This window comes from Phoxinus phoxinus (assembly GCF_949152265.1).
Source record: "Phoxinus phoxinus genome assembly, chromosome: 1".
Lineage (NCBI taxonomy): Eukaryota > Metazoa > Chordata > Actinopteri > Cypriniformes > Leuciscidae > Phoxinus > Phoxinus phoxinus.
This window is the reverse complement of record NC_136876.1, coordinates 42,028,950-42,044,818: the sequence shown is the minus strand read 5'-3', so window position 1 is coordinate 42,044,818 and position 15,869 is coordinate 42,028,950. Positions and strand designations below refer to the sequence as shown.

At 36.4% G+C, this 15,869-nt stretch overlaps 2 protein-coding genes and 1 long non-coding RNA gene across 3 annotated transcripts in view; all 3 read left to right on the top strand.

Moving 5' to 3' along the window:
• LOC306996046 overlaps positions 1 to 15,869 on the top strand; it is a 404,126-nt gene that overhangs the window by 256,115 nt on the left and 132,142 nt on the right. The gene's annotated exons all lie outside the window — the stretch shown is intronic.
• The window catches only part of LOC307002921 (basement membrane-specific heparan sulfate proteoglycan core protein-like), a gene marked incomplete at both ends in the record, with an annotated part of 51,280 nt that continues 42,041 nt past the window's right edge, over positions 6,631 to 15,869 (top strand). Inside the window, 4 exons of the mRNA XM_079620903.1 lie at positions 6,631 to 6,937; positions 8,718 to 8,987; positions 9,060 to 9,191; positions 9,292 to 9,471. Of these exons, the coding sequence (XP_079477029.1) occupies positions 6,631 to 6,937; positions 8,718 to 8,987; positions 9,060 to 9,191; positions 9,292 to 9,471 (889 nt within the window). The remainder of the gene's footprint in view (positions 6,938 to 8,717; positions 8,988 to 9,059; positions 9,192 to 9,291; positions 9,472 to 15,869) is intronic.
• Positions 9,301 to 10,521, top strand: LOC306996007 (low affinity immunoglobulin gamma Fc region receptor III-A-like). Its single transcript, XM_079608091.1, has 4 exons — positions 9,301 to 9,471; positions 9,551 to 9,834; positions 10,022 to 10,264; positions 10,366 to 10,521. The coding sequence occupies exons 2-4, from the start codon at positions 9,654 to 9,656 to the stop codon at positions 10,482 to 10,484; spliced, it is 543 nt and encodes a 180-aa protein (XP_079464217.1). The 5' UTR covers positions 9,301 to 9,471; positions 9,551 to 9,653; the 3' UTR covers positions 10,485 to 10,521.

Here is a 15,869-nt window from a genome sequence, read left to right as displayed (position 1 = left end):
CCTTAGTGATGAACACCTGCTGTTAACAAGCAGAACCACTGAAGGAAAGAGAAACACAACTACTTCCAGCCACAGCCTTAGATGAAATCAACTGAAGATAAAATACACTAAATCCCTCAAGATCTGATTAAACAACTCCACAAACAGCATTACCAGCTTCACTTATTACTAACCAGGTTGACTTAATTTCTGTCAGACGTCTACAGAAGGTTAAGATGTTGATGATTTATTGAAAATAATAGTTTGGTTTGATGCCACCATTATGGTGATCAGCGTTTGCTTTAGTTGGGCTCTGACTTATTAGCATTAGTTTTTCTCTGCTCAGTTGTATCTGATTGTTATGTTGAGAACAGCAAGAGAAAAAGCAATCAGATGCTATAAGCTGATTGATGATACAAATATAATCATCATGAAGTAGTTTAACACACTGATTTTGTGCGTGAGTTTTGTTCAGGTGATATGTTTTTCATTTTGTTGTGATTCTACTGCAAGAATTCCAGCACATTTTTATCAGAACATCAGATGATTCTCAAAACACCATTTACGCATTTTGGACTTGTGCGGTTTTTACTTCCACACAGACATCAAGAATCAGCATATGAATCTCAACAATGGTGACATGCTTCATGGTACAATGCATTCTGGGTGCATCATACGAAACTTATCCATGGCTCCAAAAATGCATTGCACCATGAAGCATGTCACCATTGTTGAGATTCATATGCTGATTCTTGATGTCTGTGTGGGAGTAAAAATAGCATAAGTCCAAACTGTGTAAATAGTGTTTTAAGAATCATTTGATGTTCTGATAAAAATATACTGAAATTCTTGCTGTATACTGTAAAAATGAAAACATAGATTTTATTTTTATATAATTAATAAAATGAGGCAACAGATTACAAGCAATATTATTAATTAAATTTAACAAATTAGAATTGAGTAATAATTAATCAAATTAATTCCTTAAATGTTAACCATTTAAAATAAGTTAAAAATTACAAAATATATGTGCCAACATTGAAGACACCTGATGTTAACAAGCAGAATCACTGAAGGAGAAAACCATAATTAAAGTCACCATTATGGAGATCAGTGTGTGTTTTAGTTGGGCTCTTGACCCTTAAATTATTAACTTTAAGTTTTGTTTGACTGCTGTACATGAGTTATAACAGCCAGAAGAACAAATAGAAACGTTGATCTAATAAAAGATGTATGTGTTTTTTTTTAGGCGCACACAGACATCAATATTTAGTGTATGAATCTCAGCAATGGTGACAACCTCTGATCATAAGCTCATTATTTATTCATGCAGCAATGCATTATGGGAGCCATGAATGAGTTTTGATTGGTGCAACCCAGAATGCACTGCAACATGCTTTATAAATGTCACCATTGTTGAGATTCACAGGCTGATTCATGATGTCTGTGTTTTGTTTTGTTTTTTTGTACCAGAGAAACTTTTTAGAAATTATTTGGATTTCCTTGTAAAAGTTAAAAATATTACGGTGTAAAATGCCTGTACTTCTATAGTTAATAAAGATAACTTAACTCATAAACTGGACTGAGTTCAGTGATTCAGGTCAAATGATTGTGAAATAATGATTATGTTAAAACACAACCAACACCATCAGATCACAGTTTGTTCATCTGGATGTTATAATTCATGTACCGCAGCCAAACAAAAAATGAAAGTTAATAATTTAAGGGTGAAGAGCCCAACTAAAACACACACTCATCTTCATAACGGTGACTTTAATTATGGTTTTCTCCTTCAGTGATTCTGCTTGTTAACATCAGGTGTCTTCAATGTTGGCAATAACATATATTTTGTAAATTTTACTCATTTTAAATGGTTAACATTTAAGGAATTAACTTGATTAATTATTACTCAATTCTAATTTGTTCAATTTAATTAATAATATTGCTTGTAATTTATTGCCGCATTTTAATTACTTAAATATAAATAAAATATATGTTTTATTTTTTACAGAGATTAGACTTTTATCATCAGTCAGCTTTTAGCATCTGAATGCATTTTCTCTTGCAGTTCTTAACATAACAATCAGATACAACTGAGCAGAGTAAAACTAATGTTAAAAAGTCAAGATCCCAACTAAAGCAAACGCTGTTCACCATAATGGTGGCATCAAACCAAACTATTAGTTTCAATAAATCATCAACATCTTAACCTCTGTTAAATCTCAATAAGAACTTATTTAGACGTCTACCAGAAATAAAGTCAACCTGGTTAGTAATACGTGAAGCTGGTAATGCTGTTTGTGGAGTTGTTTAATCAGATCCTGAGAGATTTTGTGTATTTTATCTTCAGTTGATTTCATCTAAGGCTGTGGCTGGAAGTAGTTCTTGTGTTTCTCTTTCCTTCAGTGATTCTGCTTGTTAACAGCAGGTGTTCATCAATAATGCTCAATCATTATTCAATCACTTAATTACCTCATTAACACCAACACTTATCAGTGTTACATTTAACAGCCTGTAGTGTGCACACTGAGCAGGGTTCATTTCATCTGGGCAAACCCATGTAGGGCCACCATGGAAACCGAGGACAAAACTGTCTGGGTCCCAGTTAGATAGCCCAGGTCAAACCCATGTGGGCCCCACATGGCTGTGTTGGCTGGGGTACTCTTAGTGGCACTAGGGCCGTACTACTTAGAATGGAACAAATGTAACTTTAGAAAACCGACTACGCCACTCTGACATCACACAGAGAATAATTAATACGCTTCATCTTAGGGCACGCAAGTTGGTTGCACTAGTAAGGAGCAGAGACAGGAATATCGTACAAAAGTTCTTTATTAATACTAAAAACACATTAAAATTATCTTAGTGTACTGGGCACGCCACACCATCTGACCATAAAAAGACAGGTTATGTTGTCAGAGCAATATGGTCCTTCAAAAGTCAGTCACTACAACATTAACATACAATCAACAGTACATTCAAAAGCTTTGGCTGAGGGCTAAAAGACAAGGAATACAGCCACACACTTTGGAGTAAACACTTATCACTCACACACAAAATCCGTGCATCTCACTGCACACAGCACCCAGTGTTCAAACCACCACCAGCACGCGGAGAAAACAAGGGAGCAGTCCAGGCTGAAGCCCTCAGCGTCTAGCAAAAGAAGTTCACAATCACTCTCTCACCCACACACACACATCAAGAATCACAATTAGAAAATAAATCAAATGTAACAGCAACAGACACAATAATAATAAAAGACAAAACAACCGCTTGACTGAAGACTATAATTCCCACTAATAAATAGTCTCAGATCAGAGAAAAGCAAACCAAAAAAATAGAACCATTATTCAACTCACATAAAGAAACATAAAAAAAAGAAACATTCGAAAATAATAAGTTATAGGACAATGGCGATTCCTCGCGTTACATACTGACAACGAGGCAGAGTGGAGAGATCTCGAACACCTTAGAAGGGAAACACAATGGTTAAACGCCAGCATGAATGCCCAATGTTCTCCACCCGATCAGGAAAAGACTTACCGACGATAGACCCACGTCACTCACTCGGAACAACCCGCTTTTAGATCGCTTGGTTGATTTGTTTTGATCCTGCAGCACCGTATTAACCAGTTTGCATATGTCTGAAACGAGCTAAATAATACCCACTTTCCAGATCAATGCCTAAACACACAGTATCCATAATTTCCTATGATAAAGAAGACTTACCCGACGATAGAATCAGTCCAGCACTCTGAACTGTAAACTCTTATTAGATCGCTTGGTTGATTTGTTTTGATACTGCCGCGTTGCGTAAACAGATTTACTGGTGCCTGAAACAAGCTAGAAATCATACCCACTTGTCAGATTAATGCTCGAACACAATTCCCACGCCTTATTGCAGTAACAGCTTACCCAAAGAAATCGCCATTTCAGGAACACGCAAACGCTGGCGTACAGCCGCAATCAAATCCCCCGCACGTTGGAAGCAAAAGGGAACCCCCAGGACAATCGGAAGTGACGTGTCTCAACAGAAATGAAAAGGAGGCTATTTATAGCAGATCGGAAATAACGCGTCACAGAGTTTAAAGGGTTTATCGGCAGCAGCTTGAGTTAATTACATAATTTATTATTAAAGAACATGGGAGTGGAGCACCCGGTCACACAAAGCAATCAATAAACACAGATGATCAGGTGTTAGTATGCATATTTCATCATCATAAATAACAATATTTCTTATTAACAGAATTTTACCATCAATACTTTTTTATGCCAAAGATCAAAAATGCGTAATTTTAATTTTTAAATACATTGTGAGAAAAGAGAGCAACACACAACATCATGAATCAGCTTATGAGTCTCAACAACGGTGACATGCTTCATGCAGCAATGCATGCTGGGACCCATTAGTTTTATAATATGGTGGTTCCCAGCATGCATTGCTGCATGAAGCATGTCACCGTTGTAGAGATTCATAAGCTGATTCTTGATGTCTGTGTGTGTCTAAAATAGTTTGCTCCACTATGTATTTTGAAAATCATATTTCAGAATGTCTGATCTAGGGTAAGAAGTTGTTGTTGGTGAGAAATACTATTCATAACAAATAACCGTTTTTGCTCTGTTATGAGATTAGTGAATTGTTTGCCTTCTTGATGGTAAAATAACAACGTCACCTGATCATCTTTGTTTCTGGCTTCCATTGTAACAAATGATGTGTTTTGGTAAACACTGTTACAAAGACCACAAACTTTATTTCCAATAAAACATCAACATCTACACCTCTATTAATTCTCAATAACTATTTTGTAATTCTAAGTGAAGCGGGTAATGCTGGAGTTGTTTAATCCTCCTCTGCTGAGATCTTGAGAGATTCAATGTCGTCTTTTATCTTCATTAATTTCTTCAGTTGTAGTTCTTGTGTTTCTCTTTTCTTCAGTGATTCTGCTTGTTATCATAATGTGTCTTCAATGCTCAATCATCACTCAATTAATCACTTAATTGTCTAATTAACTCTAACACTGCTTCAGTGTTTCTTTTAACACCCTGCTGGTGGTTCCCATATAAACACAGAGTGGTGTTAAATTACCATCGGGGAATTTACTGTGTGGAGAATAATTTGCTGGAGGTACAGTAGCCCATTCTTCAGTGATGATGTCAGCCTGTCTTCAGAGAGTCTGAACCCAAATTTCTGTCTGTGGGACAGACCTTTACACCTAAATGAGGTTTTATGTAACAAAGTTCGGGAGGAGCATGTTCAGGTAATCAACCAATCAACTCAAGAGGAAGCTGGTATAAATAAATCTTTTCCTCACCTTCTGTCTCACGGCAAGTTTCTCAGCATCCCTCCACCACCCCATCACCTCACACTCGGCTGGGTCTACCCCAGTATAGGGGGAGTACTCTGGGTTCGGGCAAAATTCAGAGCTTGGAGCCCTCCACTGGACAGCAAGCCAAATACGCATAATATTAAATTTCATGTATGTGTGAACTCGTGAAAGCTAATTTACAAACAAAAGACATCACAGGGAAGACTAAGAGAAACACAGTCGGCCGCCTCATGGGAAGAACTCTGCAAATAAGTTCCCACAGAAACTCTCTCAGGATAACCAACGGATGAGTTTGATGATCTTTACTAGAAACATTGAAAAATACACAATAATAATAATTATTATTATTCATTACATTTATATAGTGCTTTTTCTGAGACCTCAAAGCACTTTACATATGAGGGGGGAATCTCCTCAACCACCACCAATGTGCAGCATCCACTTGGATGACAATCTTTCATGAGTTTTTTTTCATTTTATTTTTTACTTTGTATTTTAGTGCTGATTTCAATCATCCACTCTGGACACACTGAAGGTGAGTGAATTTGATTCATACATTTCATCACAAATGTGTGATTCTGTTACAAACCAGGAGCCGGATTCACTAAACATTCTTGAGAATAAAATTCTTCCTAAATGCTATTTTCTTCTTATTTTCTAACTTAAGATGTTTTTATAGTTTTCTTCCTTGAGAATGTTCTTAAAAATCATCCTAAATAACTAATTTATGATAACTACCAACCTGTCTTAAATCCCCGAAAGAACATTCTTACGAACTTATCTAAGATCTTTCTATACTTTCTAAATCAGATTTTCATGAATCCAGCCCCAGTGAAAAGAGTGTCATGATTATAAACACAGCTTTTTAAACAAGTTTAATGACGTTGTGACTAGTAACACCACACACAGCAAAAACTCCAGTGCACAGACAGTTCTGGTGTGATACCAACAAACAAACAAAAAACACCAAAACATTTACTCACAAAAATGACAATTTCTGTAATATTACTATTAATATAACATGGATTAAATTTGTTAAAGAATATAGCAACAGAGTATCTTTTGAAATTTACTACAGGCACCACAAAAACTGAACAGATTTAATAAAAATAAAAATAAAAGTCCTTTAAACTACAATAACAATTCTCAACACTGGTGTAGATGTCGGTGGTGTGACCATGCTTTGAGCTCAGACTAAATGATGTGGGTTTGAACCCCACATAGGGTGATCTTTGAGTGAATGATCACCTTGTTTGTTCCTATAATTGTTGCCAGCAGCTTTATTACATCATCTGTGAAATCAAAATGCACTAATAATTTACCAATGAGAGAAAACATCACATCTCATGTTCCCACTGACATTATATTGACAGATCTTCCCAGACCAACTCTGACTGTTGAGCCACAGAGTTCAGTGTTAACTGGAGACACAGTTTTTCTGAGATGTTCGCTGGATCAGACACTGGGTGGATGGGAGTTTCTCTGGAGTAAAGACTCAAACACTGAATATACTGACACTGCAATTAAAGGAATTGATCGTGTCTCTGGTGGAGGAGGAGAGTACAGATGCAGAGCACGAAGAGGACAAAGTTACACAGATTACAGTGAACCAGTAACAGTGACAATACATGGCAAGTATTTTCTCTCACTTTATGACCTGCTCTGAGAAAGTACTCACAATAATTTCATAAGACACTTAATAACCCAGCTAACAGACTTTTGTTATAAGAACGTTCTCCAAACATTCAGTGTTGGTTCCGGGAATGTTAAAATGTCCAGTTTTCTTGACGTTAGAGGAACGTGTTTTAAAAGGTACACAGAAAAAACTCCAGTGTTATAAATTAACTCTCCTGTGAGTTTGTTTGGTTCAGCCTCAAGAGTGTAAAAGTTAATGAGATAATTATGTGATTAATTGAGTGATGATTGAGGATTATTGAAGACACCTGATGTTAACAAGCAGAATCACTGAAGGAGAAAATCAATCGAATTTTAAGTCACCATTATGTAGATCAGTGTTTACTTTAGTTGGCCAGTTGACCCTTACATGTCAAACTTTAGATTTTGTTATGCTGTTGTAACTGAGTTATAACAGACAGATGGACAAAAAAAAGGTGATCAAGTGATGGTGGTCGTGTCTTAACATAATAATCATTTGACCTCATTTAGAGCCTAATCTCTGATTTAGATTAATATTATTGATTATAGCATCACAGTGAATCTACATCATAAGATCCATTGACGATATACATTTATTCAAAAGATTTGTTATAAAAAATATTCTGATAAATAAATAAAAAATCCTTCTCTTAGGCTCACACAGACATAAATAATCAGTGTATGTATCTCAACAATGGTGACAAAAATAATATTCAATTAGGAAATGGAAATTACTAAGACAATTCAGATCATAATTTATTCATACAGCAATGCATGATGGGAGCCAATGGATGAGTTTTCATTGATGGTAACCAGAATGCACATGCTTTATTATTGTCACCATTGTTGAGATTCATATGCTGATTATTGATGTCAAGTGTGTTTAAACAAATAAACTGGTTAAAGTCTGTTTTTTTTTTTTTCAGAACAACTATTAGTTAACATTATTTTTGATTGTACAGAAAAGCTGAAAACCATATGATGTAGAATTAGAGGGCTGCTTTAATCAACAATGTGTGACTATAGGTTTAGTGACTCAGGTCAAATGATGAAAATTTTCCATCCAACATCACCTGATCACATTTTCTCTTTGTTTATCCAGCTGTCATAATTCATACAGCAGCCAAACAAAATTTAAAGTTAGCAGTTTATGGGTCAAGAGCCCAACTAAAGCAAACACTGATCTACATAATGGTGACTTAACAATTATATTTTCTCCTTTGGTGATTCTGCTTGTTAACATCAGGTGTCTTCAATAATGCTCATTCATCACTCAATTAATCACTTGATTATCTCATTAACTTTAATACTCTTCAGTGTTAATTTAACACTCATATTTTAACACTTTACACTCTTGAGGCTGGAGCCAAATAAACTCCAATCCATGGAGTCCAAAGTCCATTTAACACTGGAGTTTTTTCTGTGTACCTTTTAAAACACGTTCCTCTAACGTCAAGAAAACTGGACATTTTAACATTCCCGGAACCAACACTGAATGTTTGGAGAACGTTCTTATAACAAAAGTCTGTTAGCTGGGAAGTGACTATAACAGATATAGAGAACAACACTTCAGTATAACCTGATTTAACATGTTTTATGGTCATTGTAATTTTGCCAATTAAGACCTAAATCACATTCAGTCTGTTGGTCAATCAAGTGACTGTTCCTAGAGAAAAAAAATAGCACATTATATTATTTTAATTAATTAAATTAATCATCACATTATTTTCATTATTTATTGTTGTCGTTGTGCAGAAAGACCAAAACCCAGAGTGACCATTAAACCTGATCAACATGTATTCAGAGGAGAGAGAGTCACTCTCAGATGTGACATTGATGCTGAAGGAGTCTCAAGCTGGAAGTACAACTGGTATAAAGGACGTACATTAATGGTTTCCAGTAAACTACAGGAACACACAGTTTATGTGACTGAGTCTGACGCAGGGAAATACTCCTGTCATGTAACAGAGACTGAAGGATCAGGAAAATCACAACAGAGTGATGAAGTTACACTGACAGTATCGAGTGAGTTTGATCATCTCTTCATAAACACACACACGTTTAACATGTTATTAATGAGTGATGTCTCTATTTCAGAGGAAGCCCAGACAGTGTTAAGTGTTTCTCCTCAGACGTGGTTGACTGAAGGAGATCCAGTGACTCTGAACTGTGCGGTGACCGGCTCTTCTACAGGCTGGACGTTCAGCTGGTTCACCGTCTCATCATCAGGTATTATAATGTCCTCCATGCGATAACATATACATTTACTGGTTTTATCAAACACATTATTAGAGATAAATACCTTTAGTGATCATCTGCATATTCTCAGTTAACACAGACAAGAGTGTTCGCTATGAGCCGCTCTCAGACAGCAGAAGAGGAGCTGGAGGAAAACACACTGTCAGTTCTGCTGATCTAAAACACACTGGAGTTTATGTGTGCAGAGCAGAGAGAGGAAACCCAGCCTATAAAACACTGTACAGCAACACACAACCACTGTGGGTCACTGGTGAGTTCACTTAGTTTAAATTATTGCTTCATCTTTAATGAAGACTATTTTAAAACGATATCTGTACTGGTCTTGTCAGGTGTTTCTCCTCCAGTGTCTCTGATCATCCGTCCCAACAGAACTCAACACTTCACATCTGTCTCTCTCTCTCTGAGCTGTGAAGACCAGAGTAACTCTGATGGATGGACAGTGAGAAGATACACAGAGAGTTGGGGGGGCTGGAAGATTGTTCATCATTTTACGGGGGATCACAAACAGGATCTACATGTACAATCAACTCCACCTCAACATCAGCCACTGGAGTTTACTGGTGTCAGTCTGAATCTGGAGAGGAATATCATCCTGTTAATATCACTGTACACTGTGAGTCTGTATTTCTGTATTTATTGAGTTTACAGTAAGCAACCAGCCAGAACATCATAGCAATACACTAAAACACTCAGAAAAAGGTGCGCAGTGGAAAATAAAAAAGGTCTGTTTTTTTATTTTGTCTTGTTTTTATTATGTTATCATGTTGTTCATATATTGCATGTTTCCTCTATTTCTGTAGATGGTGTGATTCTGGAGAGTCCTGTTCATCCTGTGACTGAAGGAGAGACTCTGACTCTACGCTGTTTACATAAACTTGCATCCCCACCAATCCTCAGCGCTGATTTCTATAAAGATGGATCACTCGTCCAGAATCAAACTACAGAGATGATCATCCCGACTGTCTCAAAGTCACATGAGGGTTTCTACAACTGCAAACACACAGCGAGAGGAGAGTCGCCCAAGAGCTGGATCTCAGTCAGAGGTGAGAGTCCATGAAACTGTGATTTATTTCTTCATATGCCCTCGTTCAGATACAGCGCATGATAAAGTGCTCGTGTTTCTGTTTTTCAGGGTCTCGTTCAGAATCTCAGATCTCTGTCCTCAAAATACTCACTTCTGTTCTGGCGGCTTGTCCATATCTGCTAGTGACAGTCGTGCTGATTTACAAATGCTGCAGAATGAGAAGTAAAACACCCGAGTGATTTATTAGACAGAGCATTATTTGTGTGTGTGTGTGTGTGTGTGTGTGGGACTGTGTGTGTGTGTGTGTGTGTGTGTGTGTGTGTGTGTGGGACTGTGTGTGTGTGTGTGTGGGACTGTGTGTGTGACTGTGTGTGTGTGAGACTGTGTGTGTGTGTGTGTGTGTGTGTGGGACTGTGTGTGTGACTGTGTGTGTGTGAGACTGTGTGTGTGTGTGTGTGTGTGTGTGACTGTGTGTCTGTGTGTGTGTGTGTGACTGTGTGTGTGAGACTGTGTGTGTGTCGGTGTGTGTTTGTGTGTGTGACTGACTGTGTGTGTGTGACTGACTGTGTGTGTGTGACTGTGTGTGTGTGTGTGACTGTGTGTGTGTGTGACTGTGTGTGTGTGACTGCGTGTGTGTGTGTGTGAGACTGTGTGTGTGTGTGTGTGTGTGTGTGTGTGTGTGTGTGTGACTGTGTGTGTGTGTGTGTGTGTGTGTGTGTGACTGTGTGTGTGTGTGTGACTGTGTGTGTGTGTGAGACTGTGTGTGTGTGTGTGTGTGTGTGTTTGTGTGTGTGTGTGACTGTGTGTGTGTGTGTGTGTGACTGTGTGTGTGTTTGTGTGTGTGTGTGTGTGTGTGTGTGTGTGACTGTGTTTGTGACTGTGTGTGTGTGACTGTGTGTGTGTGTGTGTGTGACTGTGTGTGTGTGTGTGTGTGTGTGTGCGTGCGTGCGTGTGTGTGTGAGTGTGTGTGTCTCTGTGTGTGTGAGTGTGTGTGACTGTGTGTGTGTGTGTGTGTGACATACAGGAGTCACTCCTGATTCACAATGATTTGGCTTGTTACGGTTGTTGTTGTCAACATGAACCAGATTTCCGAACCCACTTGACTTCCACTGACTCCAATCCCAATGGATTTTATAGAGATTGATTGTAAAAAGCAGGTTAAATGTGGAATAGCCAAGAAAGGTTACATTTTGATTTAATGTTGACTTTAACAAAGTACATGAATGTTAACTTGTTTAACTTGTTTAGTTTTTCTGTTTTTGACCAATAAACTATTATATAGCTTTAGCATCGCAAGTACATCCCCGTCCTCTCACAGTTTCATTCCCACACTCAAAAAAATAAATTGTTGAATGAACATGATTTAATCGTATCACCCATTATGCATCTAAGCAAGATTTGAATATTTTATTTGAACACAATATTGGTTTGTAAATTGAACATGATTGTAATATGTCAATGCAACTTCTTTGCAACTAATTGAATCAACATGTTTGTATTGTGTTAGACTAATCAAATGTATTCTCATTCACTCAAAGCACAGGAAAGCAGAATCACCAAAGGAGAAAATCTAATTTTTAAGTCACCATTATGGAGATCAGGGTGTGTTTTAGTTGGGCTCTTCACCCTTAAATTATTAACTTTAAGTTTTATTTGGCTGCTGTACATAAGTTATAACAGCCAGATGAACAAATAGGAACGGTGATCTGATGGTGTTGGTTGTGTATTAACATTACCATTATTTCACAATCATATAACCTGAATCACTGAACTCATATAGAGTCCAATTTTTGATTTAGGTTTATTTTATTAATATTAGCTGCATAATATGTTTAGCCTTTTCAATGAAATTAAACAATCAAATCAATAAAAAAAAATATATATATACATATTTATATACACATTTATTTTTTAGGCACACACAGACATCAAGATTTAACATATGAATCTCAGCAATGGTGAGAAACAGATCACCTCTGATCATAAGCTCATTATTTATTCATGCAGCAATGCATGATGGGAGCTATGAAAGAGTTTTGATTGGTGCAACACAGAATGCACTGCAACATGCTTTATAAATGTCACCATTGTTGAGATTCATACACTGATTATTGATGTCTGTGTGTGCCCAAAAAAGAAATGTGTATATAAATTTTTTTATTTGTATTGATTTGATCGTTTTAATTTCATTGAAAAGGCTAAACCTATTATGCAGCTAAAATTAATAAATTAAACCTAACCCATAAATTGGACTCTATATGAGTTCAGTGATTCAGGTTAAATGATTGTGAAATAATGGTTATGTTAATACACAACCAACACCATCAGATCACCGTTCCTATTTGTTCATCTGGCTGATATAACTCATGTACAGCAGCCAAACAAAACTTAAAGTTAATAATTTAAGGGTGAAGAGCCCAACTAAAACACACACTGATCTCCATAATGGTGACTTAAAAATTTGATTTTCTCCTTTGGTGATTCTGCTTTCCTGTGCTTTGAGTGAATGAGAATACATTTGATTAGTCTAACACAATACAAACATGTTGATTCAATTAGTTGCAAAGAAGTTGCATTGACATATTACAATCATGTTCAATTTACAAACCAATATTGTGTTCAAATAAAATATTTAAATCTTGCTTAGATGCATAATGGGTGATACGATTAAATCATGTTCATTCAACAATTTATTTTTTTGAGTGCACAATCCCATTGGCCAAATTATTTTCCTCTTTTAATATTTATATTTTGTTTTAATTACAATAAAATGCCTCTCTTAAGCCTGACATTTTGTTCTGCTTTATGTAATGCGATGTAATTCTTTACCATATAAGGCTTGTGTGATATCTTGTGTGATATTTGCATGATTCACATTATAACCATGAACACACTGTCATTTGTAAGCGTGTATATTCCTTATTTTAGTGTAAGTCTCCTGACTTGTATTGCTGCAGTATTTCATATTTTTATTGTTTACTTTTCTTAATAAAGAAAGAGACTTTTTGAAATATTCTGGATCTGATGCTCTGTCTTGCAGTGCCACAAATACAAGCAGAAGAATCGTGAATCAAGTTTTAATCTCTCAATATTGGACTTTGCAGCATAAAACTACTTTAATCCACAGAAATTATTACATTTATATGGAGAGAAAAAATAATATATAATTTGAAACAATTCTTGAGCATGCTTTTTTTTTTTGTACAGACTATTGGCACACACTTATTTGTACACATCCTGTGGTTCTGACTGGCGTGTGAAACATATATATAGTGTTCACATGGTGAGAACTGCTGACTGTGTGACGCTGTGTGGTTTTTAACACTAAACACGAACTCATGGTGTCCAGTTATGAATATGTGTTTAGATGTGAAACACAAGAATAGTGTTAATTGTTCTGAGAAATCTTTTATTAAATGGTGTTACGTTGATGGAATTATTCTAATATAATTGATTTTAGTGTATGAGTAATTGAGAAAAACTATAATAAGTTTAGAGATTTATGAATAACCTTTGACCCCAAGTATGATCAATGATACAGACGCTTAGCAAGCGTTCAGATTCTTATGTGTTCAGTGTCATTCTGCATGAAGCACGAATAAAACAGCTTCTCTTCACACCAGTTTATTTTCCTCTACTTCCTCTTTCACTCTCAGTCTCTCCGTCAAATATTTTGAGAAGCATCCAGCTGCAGCCCCGCAGACTCACTTCTTGCTAGACACCAGTGGCTGGACACCAGTGGATGGACAGCAGACGTCATTTCCTTTTCAAATTGACGTCATTTCCGTATCGTCATTCACTTCTCAAATTTGACGCGCCATGCAGATGTCAGCGGTAAGAAAAAATAATAAACTGTCGATGATGATAGGTCATGTCAGAATTCAAATGCACAAACTAGCTATTTAAAAAAAAATCATCTTGTTTTCAAGGTACTGTGTCGTGTTTTTTAAAGGTATTAGTGAACTCTGGTGTGCCTCAATTCTAGAGCTAGGTTGCTCTAGGTTACTTCCCCCACAACCTTACGGGCCTGACTGTGGCATCTTCATTCTGATGGTCAGATTGTGTAATTTCCAATAAATATAGCAAAACCATGAAGTGTTCATTTGATCTGGATTGTTTGGTAAATTGTCTGATCATGTATATGAATCTATGTATATTTTAAAAAACAGAAGTGGTTACATTTACAAAAAAAAATAAGAATATCCAAATGGGCAAGGCAAAAAACTGTGGTCAATTAACATGTACAAGTCTGTTGTATTGACAAAACGTTATAGTCCATTGATCTAGGCTGAATTTAAGTCACAAAGAATAGTGATATGATCTGAACAATATATATTTTCGAGGTGCTTGTGTATGCAGTTTGCATGCATTATTGATGTTATAATATTAAGTATATTATTGAGAATTGTTTTATGTAAAGACATTATGATAAAGATCATATTTCAATTTGCACACAGCTTTTATATTATATATTTTAAAGGTATGTCAGTTTATTTAAAGGAATGTTATAAAGTATTATGTCAGAATTGTCTAAAAAAAACTTTTATTCAAATTTGTTTAAACTGTCTTTATATACCAATACATAATTAAAATGTAAGTAATTTGAAAAAGAGAGTATAAAAACTGAGTGACTCTAGTGTATTTAATCTTCAATAAACACAGCTCATTAATTCCATTCACTCCCACCTAAAAACGGGTGCGCGACTGCGCGCACGTGGGCAGAGCCAGTAATAGCGGCGGTAGTCATGGCGACGGAGAGTGACAGTCGCGCAAGCCAATCACTTGTTTCGTCCCGGTAGGAATTAATGAGCTGTGTTTTTTGAAGATTAAATACACGGAAATTAGCGGCGAAACGGAAATGACGGAGAAAAAGGAAATGACGTAGGCTGTCTATCCACTGGTGTCCAGCCACTGGTGTCTAGCCGGAGGTGAGTCTGCGGGGCTGCAGCTGGATGCTATTGAATATTTTGGGTACATGTTATGTTCATCGTTGATGATTACGTCTTTTCTAATAATTTTCTTCGGATAATATTGTATTTATTAAGGAAACAAAGATTATAATATCACAGAAATATTTTATACCTCAGAAGTAGGAAAATTGTAACAAAGGCACAGCATGTGTCTGACATCAACCTCATAATCTTGAGGAGTTTTGAATGGGTGGCTTTTGTAGAGAACAAATGTGGGTACTTTGTATAAAGTTTGAGAACTCCAGCTAAAAATGCGGTAAGTTACAGATGCAGAAAAAAGTTTTACAACCACACACATCTCCCCCTATATAAATGATGATACAACCCAAATGATTATCTTTGTGCCAAGTAAGAAAAAGGATCTGAATGTTATTGAACTAGGTAATATTATTCCTTTTATTTCATCAGACACTAAAGATTTAGGATTTTATCTTGATAGTAGCCTTAAAGGGATAGTTCACCCAAAAATGTAAATTCTGTCATAAGACCTTTGTCCATCTTGGGGACACAAATGAAGATCTTTTTACTCAATTCTGAGAGATTTCTGTCCCTCCATTGACAGCTACGCAACTACCACTTTGACGCTTCAGAAAGTTCACAAAGAGATCGTAAAACTAATCCATAAATTGTGTGTAAACGATGACAACTGTGTTT